The sequence below is a fragment of the Bos taurus genome, chromosome 18 (assembly GCF_002263795.3).
Source record: "Bos taurus isolate L1 Dominette 01449 registration number 42190680 breed Hereford chromosome 18, ARS-UCD2.0, whole genome shotgun sequence".
Classification (NCBI taxonomy): Eukaryota; Metazoa; Chordata; class Mammalia; order Artiodactyla; family Bovidae; genus Bos; species Bos taurus.
In genome coordinates, this window is record NC_037345.1 from 8,572,662 (window position 1) to 8,589,236 (window position 16,575).

General features: G+C 43.9%; 2 protein-coding genes across 2 annotated transcripts in view; one reads left to right on the plus strand and one right to left on the minus strand.

Moving 5' to 3' along the window:
- Positions 1–14,700, minus strand: part of SDR42E1 (short chain dehydrogenase/reductase family 42E, member 1) — a 43,705-nt gene extending 29,005 nt beyond the window's left edge. Inside the window, exon 1 of the mRNA XM_010814366.4 lies at positions 14,425–14,700. The gene's annotated coding sequence lies outside the window, so the exon portion shown is untranslated. The remainder of the gene's footprint in view (positions 1–14,424) is intronic.
- The window catches only part of HSD17B2 (hydroxysteroid 17-beta dehydrogenase 2), a 93,471-nt gene continuing 90,595 nt past the window's right edge, over positions 13,700–16,575 (plus strand). The window contains 1 exon segment of the mRNA NM_001075726.1: positions 13,700–13,967. Within this exon segment, the coding sequence (NP_001069194.1) occupies positions 13,700–13,967 (268 nt within the window).

Here is a 16,575-nt window from a genome sequence, read left to right on the forward strand (position 1 = left end):
AGCAGGCACACATACATACACTTACACACACACAGAGACACGCTCACCCCCACACGTACACATATACACTCCCACAGATACCCACACACCCATACACATACACAGAGTCATATATATTCACACCTACATACATATACACATATGCACATACACATATATACACCCATACACACACACACACAGCAAGAACCCTGGTCATATACCAAATTCTGACGCTCACTGTATGTGTGTGTGTGCGTGTGTGTGTGTGTGCTCAGTTGTTCAGTCATGTCTGACTCTTTGCGACCCCATGGACTATGTAGCCCACCAGGCTCCTCTGTTCATGGAACTTTCCAGGCAAGAATACTGGAGTGGATTGCCATTTCCTCCTCCAGGGGGTCTTCCCTAGGAGATCTTCCCTATCCAGGGATCAAACCCAGGTCTCTTGCATTTCCTGCAGTAGCAGGCAGATTCTTTACCAACTGTACCACCTGGGAAGCCCCCCTTATCTGTATGATTCTAGCAAAAAATGTTATCCACTCCTTGGGTTCCTCACAGCAAGTTTAGATTAAATTAATGATCATTTGGTCACAGGTCCAGGAGCCCTCGGGTCCTGCCTTGGGGCTGCTTCAGGGGTGATAGAAAAGCCCAGCAGGAAGGTTGCCCGTGCCTCACCTGGGCTTCAACCAGGACAGCTAAACTTGCCTTCGTTTCACTGGTTGCTGTTCCACTCAATTATTTTATTAGCACAAAAGTACCGGAAGCAAGCAGAGTCGAGCACTGGGGAGAGGACCAGCCTGAGAAAATGCTGCAGACCAGGGAGAAGGCAATGGCACCCCACTCCAGTAGTCTTGCCTGGAAAATCCCATGGATGGAGGAGCCTGGTAGGCTGCAGTCCGTTGGGTCGCTAAGAGCCGGACACGACTCAGCGACTTCACTTTTCACTTTCCACTTTCATGCTTGGAGAAGGAAATGGCAATCCACTCCAGTGTTCTTGCCTGGAGAATCCCATGGACGGAGAAGCCTGGTAGGCTGCAGTCCATGGGGTCGCACAGAGTCGGACACGACTGAAGCGACGCAGCAGCAGCAGCAGCAGTAGCAGGCAGGGCCAAGGGCTTTCACAGAGTAGGGGTGGAAGCCGCTGATGCTCTGTGGGCCTTGCGCCGCCTCCTAGTGGCCGCCTCCCACCCTGCAGCGTACAGCGGAGGTCTGTCCTCGGAGGGAGCCTTGCCTTCCTGGTGCTACAGGCCACTGTGGGCCAGGGTGTTGAACAGTGCAGCCTGTCCCGACTCACCTTTCTGCTGACCACAATCGGGGCCGTCTTCCCGTCATGTGAAGGGGAGGCTCCGAGCTCCCATGCAGTAGCCTGAAGGGAATCTCTGGGGTCCAAGGGAACCCAATTGCCTATAGGAGCCAGACCTCCCTGAACCTACTGGTGGCAAGAAATGCTTTATGAGAAATGGAACTCCTCCCAAATCCTCAGGGATAATGTTGAGTTCTGATGACGCATTAGGACTCCAGCCTTAAGAGAGAGAAAGAAGGTCTCAGAGGCCAGACTTGGAAATATCCGAGTTATATATCTGTGTGAACATAAAGCCCAAATTACCATCAAGTGGCAGAGGAATATTGAAATCTTTTTCTAACTGAGATTACAAACCTACTTGGCAGGAGGAGAACTACCTCGTGATCTGCTTAAACTTACTTATGTAACTTAGAGGGGAAGTGTGTATCTGGCCTTTCCATTTTTTGATGCTTGTTGTTTATTGCCCCTTGCTGTGGTCAGTACTAAGAGTCAAGAAGGGGATGGGCCCCCAAACAAGAACAGAGATAAATACATTGGGATTGCGTGGTCCAGTGGTTAAGGATCCACCTTCCAATGCAGGGGACGAGGTTCAATCCCTGGTTGAGGAACTAAGATCCCATATGCTGTGGAGCAAGTAAACCCACGGTCCTCAACTAGAAAATCCCAAGTGCCACAACTACTGAGCCTGGAAACTGCAATGAAGACCTGGTGCAGCCAAAATTTTTAACAATTGGGATGCTGTTTCCTACCCACAGAACCCATAACTTATTCCCTACGTCTCTTAAGCGTGAAATTCTATTGTCTCAAGAGCAAGACCTTTCCCATTCTTACCCTTCACCTTTTGGTTCCCAAGTGGCAATTCACCACTGCCAGTTGGTGACAACTTTTTCATTTTTTTTGGGGGGGGTGACACCTGAAAGAGGAGGACAAGATAGAAAGTTTCTTAAAAAGTTAAAATCGATCAGTATGAGACCACATTTTATTCTGAGACTATGCCCATCTTTTCAGGGTTAAAATATCTTTTCTCATGTAGACTGTTGGTAGTTGATTTCCTAATGCATTTTCACTTGGCAAAACTAACTATTGGTGACTCCATGGGTATCTCTTGCATCTTAAAAAATAGTTTACTGGTCTATGAAGCAAAAAATTTGGAAACTATTGATTTAGGCAATTTTATGATTAAGTTGCAGTCCAATTATTTAGTTATAGTTCCAGGAAAATTATCAGCCAGAATCACAGTGAAGATTTTCTAAGAAAGTTACATAGCAGCCTAGAGACTAAAAATATAAAGTGCTACTAAACCTAAAGATAGGAAGCCTTCCTCTACGAAGCTAAGACCCAGATTTGGGTTTTACCTGCAAGCAAGCTTGATGCAGTGGGCATGTTGTTGCTGTTGTTCAATTGTTAAGTCGTGCCTGACTCTTTCCGACCCCATGGACTGTCCATGGGACTCTCCAGGCAAGAATACTGGAGTGGGTAGCCATTCCCTCCTCCAGGGGATCTTCCAGACTGAAGGATTAAACCTGGGTCTCCTGCACCGCAAGCGGCTTCTTTACCATCTGAGCCACCAGATCACTTACGTGTGAATATAAAATATGACACACATGAACCTATCTATGAAACAGAAAGCTACCAGATCACTTACGTGTGAATATAAAATATGACACACATGAACCTATCTATGAAACAAAAACAATCTCATAGACATAGCGAACAGACTTGTGGTTGCCAAGGCGGAGGGGTGAAGGAAGGATGGAGTGGGAAGCCAAGGTTTGCAGATGGAAGCTGTTCTAGATAGATTGGATAAACAACAGGGTCCTCCTGTATAGCACAGAGAACTATATTCAATATTCCATGATAAACCATAATAGAAAATAATATAAAAAGAATATATATGTATAACTGAATCACTGTGCTGTATAGCAGAAATTAATACAACACTGTAAATCAACTATAGTTTAATTAAAAAATAATGATCTGACTTATATACATCATGAAATGATCATCACAGTAAGTTTAGTGGATATCCATCATCTTGTATAGATCAAAATTAAAGAAATAGAAAAAAAATTTTTTTATGTGTGATGAAAACTCTTAGGACTTACTCCCTTAACAATCTTCACATATAACGTACTGCTGCTGCTGCTGCTGCTAAGTCGCTTCAGTTGTGTCTGACTCTGTGCGACCCCATAGACGGCAGCCCACCAGACTCCCCCGTCCCTGGGATTCTCCAGGCAAGAACACTGGAGTGGGTTGCCATTGCCTTCTCCAGTGCATGAAAGTGAAAGTGAAGTTGCTCAGTCGTGTCCGACTCTTCGCGACCCCATGGACTGTAGCCTACCAGGCTTCTCCGCCCATGAGATTTTCCAGGCAAGAGTACTGGAGTGGGTTGCCATTGCCTTCTCCTAGTACTAATTTATCTTATAACTGAGAGTTTTTACCTTTTGACTGCCTTCCTTCAGTCTGTCCTTCCCAGCCCCACCCATTTCTTGTAACCACAAATCTGATCTCTTCTTCTATAAGTTTCTTTGTCTTTCAAGCAGAATTGACCCACAACGTTATGTTAGCTCCTGTTACAAAACTTCTTGATTTGGTATTTCTATACATTTCAAAAGGATCACCACCATAAGTCTAGTTACAATATGTCATCACACAAAGAATCACATAGTTATTGACTCAAACTGTACCTTTCATACCTGTGACTCATTTATTTTGCAACTAAAAGTTTGCACTTAATCTCCCCCACCTATTTCTTTCCTCCCCTCCCACACCTCCCCTCTGGCAAATGCCTATTTTTTCTGTATGTCTGTGACTCTGTCTGTTTTGTTAGGTGTATTCATTTGTTTGGGTCTTTATTTATTTATTTTTACATTCCACATATAAGTGAAATCATACAGTATCTGTCTTTCTCTGCTGTTTCAGTGAGCATAGTACTACCTAGGTCCATCCATGTTGATGCAAATAGGAAGGTTTTGTTCTTTTTTTTATAGCCGAGTCGTATTCCATTGCGTTTATGTGTGTTTGCATTTGTGTGTGGGTGTGTGTATATATGTGAGCTTATGTATATCATCTTCTTTATCCACTAATTTATGGGCACTTGCATTGATTCCATATCTTGCTGCTGCTGCTGCTGCTGCTGCTGCGTCGCTTCAGTTGTGTCCGACTCTGTGCGACCGCATAGATTTGGCGATTGTAAATAATTATGCAATGAACATTGCTGTCTATGTGTATGCTCAGTCACTCAGTCTTGTCCAACTCTTTGTGATCCTATGGGCTGCAGCCTGCCAGCCTCCTCTGTTCATGGGATTTTCCTGGGAAGAATCCTGGAGTAGGCTGCCATTTCCTTCTCCAAAGGATCTTCCTGACCCAAGGATCAAACCTGCATCTCCTGGGTCTCCTGCATTGCAGGCAGATTCTTTACCACTGAGCCACTGGGGAAGCTATGTATATATATTTATAACTGTTAAATCTTCTTCTTGGATCGATCCCTTAATTATTATGCAATGGCTTTTTTTTTTGGTCTCTTGTAGTTTTGTTTTAGAGTTATTTTGTCTGATATAAATATTGCTACTCCAGCTTTCTTTTCATTTCCATTTACATGAAATATCTTTTTCCATTCCCTCATTTTCAGTTTGTATGTGTCTTTGGATTTGAAGTGAGTCTCTTACAGGCAGCACATATCTGGCTCTTGTTTTTGTATCCGTTCAGCCATTCTATGTCTTTTAATTGAAGTATTTAGTTCATTTACATTTAAAATAATTGTTGATAGGTATGTACTTATTGCCATTTTGTTGTTTCAGGGTTGTTTTTGTAGTTCTTTTTTGTTCCTTTCTTCTTCAGTTCTCTTCCCTTGTTACTTGATGACTATTTTTAGTATTATATTTGGAGTCCTTTCTTTTCTCTGTGTGCGTATGTATCATAAAATTTTGGTTTGTGGTTATTGTGAGGTATGTATGTATGTGTATATATAGGTATGCAAACACACATATGTGTATATATATATATTTTTTTTTAAGTTGCTGATCTCCTAAGTTTAAATACATTTCAACAACCTTGCCTTTTTACCACTTCCCCCACATGTTTACTGTTTCTGACATAGTATATCACATCTTTTTGTTTTGTGTATTAATTAATTACTCTGAGAAATGCTTCAGGGTTCTGAAAGCCCTGCACTCCTAGTTTTTGTTTTTTCTAAAAAGGGAAAGAAAATGCCTTCTGAAAACCACAGACCAGAGCAGGGAATTAGATCCTCATCATGGGTCTTATTAAAAAATGGTTTGGGCAATCTTAGTGGAGGAATCCACAGTTCCCAGGAATTAACATGGTTGACCAGTAAATAAATATGTCAGATTAAAAGTACTCTGCTGATTGGTGGAATGAATAAACATGTTGACTTTGGATTTCAGCAAAGGATTTGACAAGGTCACTTTTGATATCACTGTTGGCAAGATAAAGACATGTCAGATGATTAATATCAACCTGAGAAAATGATTTCCAGTGGCACATCTCTCATAGCTATGTTGTAATTAGCTATTTAATGGTCTGTTTCCCTGACTAGACTTTAAACTCTATGAGAGCGTGAATGAAGTGATTTCCCCCCCACCCACCACTGTTGTATTCCCAGTACTTAGAACAGCATCCAGCACATAGTATGAACTCTATAAATATGTGATGAATGAATTAATGTTTTATTAAATGTCTTACTTTAACACTTAGATAAAGCTATAGAAGATACATGTAGACATGTTCCCCATGACATGTTGCTGGGAGGCTAGCACAGTGGACCTGTTTTTAACAGGATTTCTACTTTTATATAAATAACATATCATACAAGGACAGGGAGAGGTGAGTCTTACCAGATGGTATAAAAAGAGAATGAGGAACTTTGCTTTCAGTAACAGCAGACAAGGTAATTAGGATCAGCACTTTTGCTGAGAACTTATCCAATAGACCTAGATAAAACAGAAAACGTATCTCCCCAAAGGCATTAAAAAATGCTGAAAGAAAACAACTGCCAACAAGAAACTCTATACCCAGTGAAAATATTCTTCAAAAAATGAAGACATTTTTAGAAAAACAAAAATTGAGAGATTTCCTCACTGGCCCCCACACTAAAGGAAATACCAAAGAAAAAATACCAAAGAAAAATTAAGCGTGAAGATAGGAGAAAGAATGAGAAATCACAAAAGGTAACACATTTGTGGGAAAATTAGCTGAACATTTGACTTATAAGACAAATATAGTAGTATCATAGGTGATTTGACATATCTAGGTAATTAAAATTAATGACAACATTAGCATTCAAGTCAGGAAGGGTGGAATGGTGTTACGGTGCTCAAACGTCCTTCATTGTGTAGATAGGGATCCAAAATACCAAGTCATGTTGACTTTGATAAGTGTCATAAGCACATATTAAAAGAATCATAAAAAGTGTGTAACCATCGAGGACTTTGGTCCGGTGGCTAAGACTTCATGCTCCCAACGCAGGAGGCATGAGTTCAGTCTCTGGTCAGTGAACTAGACCCCACATGCCACAGCTAAGGCTTGCATGCTGCCTCGAGTTGGATGATGCAACTAAGACCTGGTGTGGCCAAAGAAAGAAATCTAGTTTTTGGAAGTATGTAACTGTGAATGTAATGGGGCAGGGGAGGGTGGAAGATGGGCTGAAAAATAATTAATTCAAAAGAGGTCAAAAAGTAGAAGAAAAGTAATATAGAATAGAAGGGACCAGTAGAAAGTGAACAGTAAAATACTGGGTTTAAACTAACTATATCAACACTCACATTTAACAAAATGAATTAAACTGTTTGGTTAAGAGACAAAGATCATTATGGAGTTCTGTACTCCCACCCATTCTTCCCTGTATCTTCCATTACCGTGGGGTGTCTGTTACAGCTAATGAGCCAATACTGATACATTATTATTGACTAAAGTCTATACTTTTTACCTGATGTCCTTATCCTTTTTCTGTTCCAGGACCCCATCCGAGATCCCACGTTACACTTACTTGTCATGTCTCCTTAGGCTCCTCTAGGCTGTGACTGTTCCTTAGCAGTTTCTTGTTTTTGATGACTTTGATGGCTTTGAAGAGTGTTGGCCAGGTATTTTGCAGAATGTTCGGCAAGGATGAGTGTGCCCTTTTCATTACGTGACTTATCCCCGGTCAGTTGATCTCAATCACCTGGCTGAGATGGAGTTCGTTCATGTTTCTCCGTGGCAGGCTCCTGTCTCAGTTTCCAGGCTGTGCATTGTGGAAGGGAGTCACTATGTGCAGCCCACACCTCATGGTGTGAGTTCTGTTCCACCTCCTTGAGTGGACATGACTGAAGCGACTTAGCAGCAGCAGCAATCATTTATCTGTATCAGCATGGACTCATGGATATTTACTTACATTTATAATTTGGACACCAAAATAATTTTAAAATGACAAAAAGCTGCAAAAATTGGAATTTTACTTGATAGCAAACACAATGGGAGTAAGCCATAGTACACTACTGTCAAAAGAGCAAATGAGTCTTTGGACATATAACTAAAGATATCACTTCAGGGACAGGGGAGGTGATCATCTTGCTCTATTCTGTGCTGTTTGCACTGTACTAAAAATATGGTGACCTCTTCTGGGCCTAACCTTTCAGAGGAGAAGTAAGTACTTAAGTTCCATTCTAGGAAAGGCCAGGCTGCTAAGGATCCTTGAAACCCTATACAATAAATTTAGATCTGATCTATTTGAAATGAATGATTTCAACATTTTCACCCCACCATAGTTCAGTGGCAGAAAAAAAGACTCCATCCAGCACCACCATCAGCTTGTCTTCCCACCCCCCCAAAATGTGAACTAGAGAACAGATATATAATATTTGCACAATTACAGCTCAACACTTAAAATGTTAGTTATCATCCAAAACCTTGAAACAGGACAACCCTTGTGCTACTCCAAGACCACCCTGATGTCCATGGGATGACCCATTATGACGGCATCGCCATCTCCATATCTTGACATCTGGGTCATAGTGACATCAACACAAGGTCATTCTCTACTGGATAAATTACGTTGTCATCATGCTGTTACATTATTATAACAACATTTCTTCAGTTATTGAAGAAATAACAACATGATTTTTTTAAATGTTTCAACTCTTGAAGTTATGGCTGCTTCAGGCACTAAGTACCAGACAGATTATATTCTGCTATACATAAGGGGCAATTGAGAGAACTGAGGACCATCCACTTGGAGACATTACTGCTGCTGCTGCGTCGCTTCAGTCGTGTCCGATTCTGTGGGACCCCATAGACGGCAGCCCACCAGGCTCCCGCATCCCTGAGATTCTCCAGGCAAGAACACTGGAGTGGGTTGCCATTTCCTTCTCCAATGCATGAAAATGAAAAGTGAAAGTGAAGTCACTCAGTCGTGTCCGACTCTTCGTGACCCCATGGACTGCAGCCTACCAGGCTCCTCGGTCCATGGGATTTTCCAGGCAAGAGTACTGGAGTGGGGTGCCATTGCCTTCTCCAGGAGACATTACAGTAGTCTTCAAATATCTGAATGAAATAGGGACTACTAAGTTGGCTTGTGTGATACTAAGTGAAAAAGGACCGACAAGTGACATGATACAATTCAGTCTAGAGGAGATCTTTCTAATGCTCTGAATGTTCTGAACTGGAGAGGCAGCTACAGAGGCTTTTGGTGCCTGTTATGAGAAGCATAGTGGCAGTAGACAAGATGACCACTTGGTGGGGATGTTACAGAGAGAATCCATGTTTTACTCCTTCAAATTTCCCTTTTAAACTCAAGAGCCATCGATTCTAAGAAAATATACATTCCAGATTCTCAGCATTGCCCCCCTTCCCTGGGTTGAGAAATGGGATAAGATATCTTGTCTTCAGAGTGTTAGTCCCTCGGTTGTGTCCAGCTCTTTGTGACTGCATGGACTGTAGCCTGCCAGATTCCTCTGTCCATGGGATTTTCCAGGCAAGGATACTGGAATGGGTTGCCATCTTCCCAACTCAGGGATCGAACCCAGGTATTCCGCATTGCAGGCAGATTCTTTACTGTCTGGGCCAGAAGGCACCTTCAAAAAGGGAGCTCCGCTGGCAGAAGGAAGCAACACATTGGCTCATTGACACCATTAACAGGAATAACTTGATCCAATTGGCACCATCCCCCTGGAAAGCTAAGCACAAGTTTGCCGGAAATGGGACATTGGTCAAGCGAAAATGGTCTTGAGGAAAGCTCTGAGATAGAATAATGGGGATGAACAGGAGACCCAGTTCAGCTCAGTCAGATGGAAGAAGTCCTCATTCAGAGGTAGAGCAGCCCCTCAGATGGACTAGGGCCCTGGAATCCTCAATCTGAATGAGGACATCCAAAGATCAGGTGGGATTGAACTAGTTTTCAACCGGGAATTCTGCAGTCCCATGTCTGTTCTCCCAATGGTAAAAACCTTCCGTTTCCACCACCATCTACCCTGCTTCAGAGGAGGGGACTGAGTCTCAGGAAGGGCAGGTAATTGCCCAATGCCTCACAGCTAGTAAGTTGGCAGAGTCACGGTTCAAACTCAGTCCTGTGAGTCTTTAAAGCTCACGTTTTCTTTGAAATAATGCAATTTGCAGCAACATGGATGTTACTAGAGATTACCGTACTAATTGAAGTAAGTCGGAAGGAGAAAGACAAATATCATAGGATACTACTTATATGTGAATCTGAAATACGACACTAATGAACCCATCTATGAAACAGGAAACAGACTTACGGACAAGGAGAGCAGACCTGTGGTGGCCAAGAGGGAGAGTGTTAGGGGAGGGATGCAGTGGGATGGTGGAGTTAGCCAGTATAAGGGTGTCCCTGGTGGCTCAGATGGCAAGGAATCTGCCTGCAATGCAGGAGACGTGGGTTTGATCCCTGGTTCGGGAAGATCCCCTGGAGTCGGGAATGGCTACGCACGCCATATTCTTGCCTGGAGCATTCCATGGACAGAGGAGCCTGGTGGGCTACAGTCCATGGAGTTGCAAAGAGTCAGATACCACTGAGCAACTCACATTTTCACTTTCACTTTCTATGATCTATAGGATGGATAAACCACAAGGTCCTACTGTAGAGCACAGAGGACTATATTCTATAACCTATGATAAGCCATAATGGAAAATAAAATTAAAATAAGAATGTGTATAGGACTTCCCTGGTGGTCCAGTGGTTAAGACTCTGCCTGCCAGTGCCGGGGACACGGGTTGGATCCCTGGTCTAGGATGATCCCACGTGGCACATAGCAACTAAGCCTGCCTGCCGCAACTACTGAGCTGATGCACGTACAGCCCATGCTCTGCAGCAAGAGAGGCCGCTGCAATGAGAAGCCTGTGCACCACAGCGAAGAGGAGCCTCCACTTCCGCAGCTAGAGAAAGCCCTCGCCCAGCCACGAAGACCCAACACAGCCAAAATGATAATAATACTAAACAATTAAAAATAATATAAAAAAGTATGTGTCTATATGTGTAACTGGATCACTTTGCTGTGTAGCAGAAAGTAACACAACATTGTACATCAACATTCAACAAAAATAAAAAAATAAATCTTGTATTCTTAATATAGCATACCCCCTTCCCTCACATCACAGCATCTTTTGCTTTCTCCTTGGGGGCCCCAGCATCGAGCAGCTTGGAAGCTACGTGGGCAGCCACCAGAGAAGATTTGCTCTGTCTCTGGTGGGTGTGCACTGTCAGAAAACCCGCATGGGGGTCAGGTCCCAGCCCCATGGGCCAGAAAAAGTGCAGAGGGCCCTGGCCAAGAGCCGCATCCTCACCTAGAATCCGTCTGACATCAGAGTTAGCTTGACTGAATCCTCCTGGCTGAGGAGGCCACAAGGACCATGAGGTACCCGCTCTGGGGATGGCTTTGTGGACAGCTGACAGGAAGAAATGGGGTGTGTGGAGTGAGGGTGATCTCGGGGCTCACCAAGCAAGATTTCACATCCTTATCCCTCAGCTCCCTGACCTGAAGCCGACAACTTCTGATGTCCTTGTGGCTGGGAGAGCAGACAAGAAGGGCCATTGCCCCAAGTGAGACCCCCATAAGGGCTTTGTTGTCACCCCCTCACGGTTCCACAGCACAATAAGTTTCACACCCAGTCTTCCCTTTTTTGTTTTAAGATTTTTTGATGTAGACCATTTTTTAAAAAGTCTCTATTGGATTTGTTACAATAGTGCTTCTGTTTTATATTTTGGCCGCGAGGCACATGGGATCTTACCTCCCTGACCAAGGATCGAACCTGCATCTGCTGCATTGGAAGATGACGGTCCAGAAGGTGATTAACCACTGGACCACCAGGGAAGTCCAAGAACTATCCCTCCTTGGGTCTTGAGATAGCACCAAGCCCAGGTGGCTTGGCCTTATCTCCCTTTACAGCTGAGCTGGCTGAGCCCAGTGGTTCATCTCAGGCTCATCTGAGGCCAGAAAATAGCTTCGCCGACTCCTATCCAAAGCTCTACCTACCTGATGGGCTGCTACGTACACTTCCTCCAAAGTCTTGCCTCCGCCCCATCATTCATCACTGGAGTCCTCTCACCTGACCTTGGGCTTCCCTGATGGCTCAGTGGTAGAGAATCCACCAGCCAACGCAGGAGACGTGGCTTCAATCCCTGGGTTGGGAAGATCCCCTGGAGGAGGAAATGGCAACCCATTCCAGTACTCTTGCCCGGAGAATCCCATGCACAGAGGAGCCTGGCTGGCTACAGTCCATGGGGTCACAGAAGAGTCGGACACGACTTAGCAACTGAACAGCAATAACACAATCCCCCATCTCCTCCCCACCCTCAGCACGTGCTAACTGCAGCCAGGGTTTGTGAGAAATCCACACGCCACTAGGTGCTCTGTTTTCCTCCTCTGGTTCTTTCTCTCCTGTTGAAAAAATGCAAATTACCAGCACTGATGAGGCTCCTTCTGTGCCAGGCAGGATGTGCTTAGCACTTCACCTTAGTGTTTTTATGATTTTACAGCTGAGGAGATGAGGGTTTAGGGAAAAAGAATCACCCACCCAAGACAACCTAGCTATTAAGCTGCAGAGCTGAGATTGGATTTGAATAGAGCCAATCCGACCTCAGACTGAGGAATTTTCTTGTTTCTCCAGAGATGCCAACAGCTTGATCAGAATTCTGGGTCCCTCCCAGACAGGTGCCCAGAGCAGGCGAGGCTGTAAACCCAAGTAGGGTGGTGACCTCTTGGGGCTGTCAGCATTAATGCTCCCGAGTGCTGCCTTTTGAGAAAATTGAGTCATGGTTGTGGGTCTTGACCCACTATTCTTAAGTAGCTAATCCTCTTCCAGCCTCAATTTTCCACACTGTAAAATGTGCATAGTAACATCCACCTTGAACTATTTCATGCTTCAGATGAGGCTAAAATAGAGAAGAGCTAGTACATAATATACGAATTGTCTTTAATTTTTTTCTCCTAGCACAGTAGAGTGGTTAGAGCATAAAACTCTGAAATAAGACTGCTCGTTTCCACTTCTGTGTGATCTTGGGCAAGTCGCTTAAGCTCTGTGTGCCTCAGTGTCCTCACCCATAAAATCACTACAGTGATAGAAGTTATTTCATGGAGATACTGTGTTCAGAGTGACTGTGCATATTGACTGTCGAGCGCTAGTGCCTGGAGCAGAGTTTGGCAGAAAATAGGGTCTCAGCTGAACATGGCTCCTGGCACAAATAGGTATCTATCGGCCATTACTCATATTTTTATTATAGCGTTATCTCTCCCTGGCTTGGCTTTCCTCCGGTGAGACCAGAGCACTTCTCATTTGCTGAGACTCTCTTCCTCTACTTCTGTGTTCTCTTTTCCATCCAACCCTTCAGCCTGGCTCCAGTGGGAGATGGCAGGAATGCTGCAGATGTGGACGAAATCAGTGATCTGTTTCCCTTCCAGAGTGGTTGCTTGGATTTACATACACACACACACACACACACACACACACACACCCCTGGGTCAGAAAAGAACCTTGACCCACACACCACAGGCACTGAAAGATCTCCTCCAAGCTAGAGGTTTCATCATTTACTGTTAATACAGTTTGAATTCTGTCAATTATTACCTAACTAGTTATCTCTCCAGAGGTGATTAAAAAAAAAATGATGTGTGTGTTTGTTGTGGGTGAGTACACATCTGTGTCATGTGTGCAGTGGGCGTGGGGGGTTGTAATCAAATAGTCAGTGCTCTAGTATTTATATTAAACTGCAGATTGATTTAAATTACCCACCAGGAAATATGTGGCTTATATGAGTATGCTTAATTCATACTCATTCAAAGTGAGCTGGGGCTGTTTTCTCCCCCTCCCTTCTTGCTTCCCCGTCCATATAACCCAGGCTGCCTCCAGACTGCCTTTGCCCACTTGACTCACTGGCCGTAAGCACGGAAAGGTGCAGAGTCACCAAGAATGGGCACTTTCTTCTCTGAGCCTGGGTGGCTCTTCCTGACTGTCACCGCAGTGCTGGGAGGAACAATTCTTTGCAAACTCAAGACTAGCCCAGGGCAGGTGGGGAGAAAGGTGGTCTGCCTGGCGGGCCTCTGGGGAGGCGCTTGCCTGATCAGCCTGTCCCTCTTCTGGGGCTTGGTCCTCTTCTCCCTGTCGTATTTCGTCATGTATACTTACTTTTCTGGCCAAGAGTTGTTACCTGTGGATCAAAAGGCGGTGCTGATAACAGGTAAGTGGACAGCCCTGCTCAGGGCCGGAACTGGCCCTTGCTTTGCCTTAGCAGGACTTTTTTTCAGATTAGGTTTAAAAAGAAAATATTTGGCATGGAGTAAATGCAAGCACATCCCCAGTGTCTTTCACTACAGCGATTTGATCTGCTTTCTTTAGAAGGTGCCTTTGATGAGGATGGTGGTACGAGGGACTTGGAAGGGAACATCTATCTAAGTCATGATTTTGTTAATTTCCCAGGATATGTACAAATAAGGCAAGGCGGTTCATTTCATCATAGCCAGGAAAGCCCTATAGGTTTTGTTTTTTTTTTTAAAGCTAAAACCAAATTTCGTTCTGAGATTAATGTTTAGCTGTGTTTTAGACTTGGCTTCTTATTCCTGAGATGCACAAAAAAGATCTCAAATTGAGGTTATCCTTGTACTTTGCTTCATTATTTAAATATCAAAGAGACTCACCCGGGCTGGAAAACGTCGCGGTTTTCCCCAACTGCTGTCAGGAACCTTGTGTCTCATCCGAACCTTTGCCTTCAGATCTCTCTTGGGACTGCTAATGTTTCTTAATTGGATCAATTTGGCAAGGTGTCCAGAAGGCGGCTGGCTGCCTGTTGGCCGAGGTGCTAGCTGTTTTTCCTTTTCCTGTGTTGCTTTTCCCCCTGCTGCAAGTGTGAGGCCAAACTAAATTCCTAGGTGCTGTAAAACTGGTTTGTTTGGTTGTGAAGTTTGAGCTTGGATAGGACTTTAATTAGGGTTACCTAGTGTTATCCTCACCCAGAAAGTCCAGCCACGGTGAGGACGGCAGCTGCAGAACCATTTGCTGGGAGGGAGGTCATTACCCCACTCTCCACCCCTAGGTTGTGACCCACGGGAGTGAAGTGAAGGCAAACAGGCAGTATGAACGGAACCAAATCAGGCGATTTCCCAAGTCACCGAGAAAGGGACTAGAAAGCGACTTGTCTATCTTGCTCTTGACTTTTAACTCGTTCATGAAATTCTCTCTTAAAATGAGATGCAAGTAGGCACTTGTTGGAGTTCTGAAGTGCTGCAGAAAACAAGCTTCTGCAGTGAAAAAGAAAAATCACCAAAACAGTTCAAGGGTAGAAAATTCAGTTGATCCATGGGATGTTTATCTACGCTAATGTCTGGTGTTACCTGGAGTCACGCATCTGGAGGACTTGGCTGGGTTTTCCACTGTTTCACTCAAATGTTATAGGGCTGGCTGGGTGAAAAGCTGTAAGAACAGTATAAATTTTTCTGTTCAGTCTGTAGTAGCAAGTCCCCACAGTCTTCAGAGTAATTCCAGTTCCAATTTATTTTTTGTATTTTTCCACTTGCATGAAAGAAGACAGAACAATGAAGCATGTTAGAAAAAAATAATCATGATGCTGTTGTTGACACTAATGGCCATGATTTCTCGGAGGTCCAAATATTCCTGGGAAATGGATTTCAAGAAGCAGCACTTCTAAGACTAATAGATAAGAATACTAAAGCTTAGGATAAACAGAACCAAACTTCAAGGTAACCGAGAAAGCAGGAATTGTCTCTTGCTTGTTTGTCTTGTCAGTGTTCTTTATCCTATGCTTTTGAAGACAGAGGCATGCAGAAACGTACCAAATACACACCCAGCTCAGCTCACATCAGCCATTGAAATGTCCTGACTTGTGTTCAGTGGCACGGAAAATGACTGATTCAATTAGGCAACTCAAACCCAGTGACTAATCCCTCAATGAAATGCTTAGCAATTAGGAGGCTTAGGCTTAAGAAAGGAAGGACATACCTTAAGGCTGACTGAATTGAGCCTTTCAAGTCACTTTCAGGAGGAATGCCATAGACTGCATACAATTCTAGAGAAGCTCTCAAGACCTTTGTACTAAATAGGAAAATTTTAAATGAATTTAGTTTGTTAGACTCTTGTTGTTGCTCAGTTGCCCAGTCATGTCTAATTCTTAACAACTCCATGGATTGCAGCACACCAGGCCTCCCTGTCCCTCACCATCTCCCAAAGTTTGCCCAAGTTCATGTCCATTGCATCAGCGATGCCATCCAGCCATCTCATCCTCAGATGGCCTTTTCTCCTTCTTTCCTCAATCTTTCCCAGCATCAGGAACTTTTCCAATGAGTCAGTTGTTTGCATCAGATGGCCAAAATACTGGAGTTTCATCTTCAGTATCAGTCCTTCCAATGAGTATTCCAGGTTGATTTCCCTGAAGATTGATGGGTTTGATCTCCTTGCTGTCCAGCAGATTCTCAGGAGTCTTCTCCAGAACGGTAGTTCAAAGGCATCGATTCTTTGGTGCTGTGCCTTCTTTATGGTCCAGCTGTCACAGCCATACCCACTGGGAAGACCATAGCCTTGACTATGTGAATGAACCTTTGTCCGCAGAGTAATGTCTCTGCTTTTCAACATACTGTCTAGATTTGTCATAGCTTTCCTGCCAAGAGGTAAATGTCTTCTGATTCCATGGCTGCAGTCACCATCCACAGTTATTTTAGAGTCCAAGAAGAGGAAATCTGTCACTATTTTCAACTTTTCCCCCTGATGTGCCATGAAGTAATGGGGCCGGATGCCATGTTCTTAGGGTTTTTAATGTTTAGTTTTAAGCTAGCTCT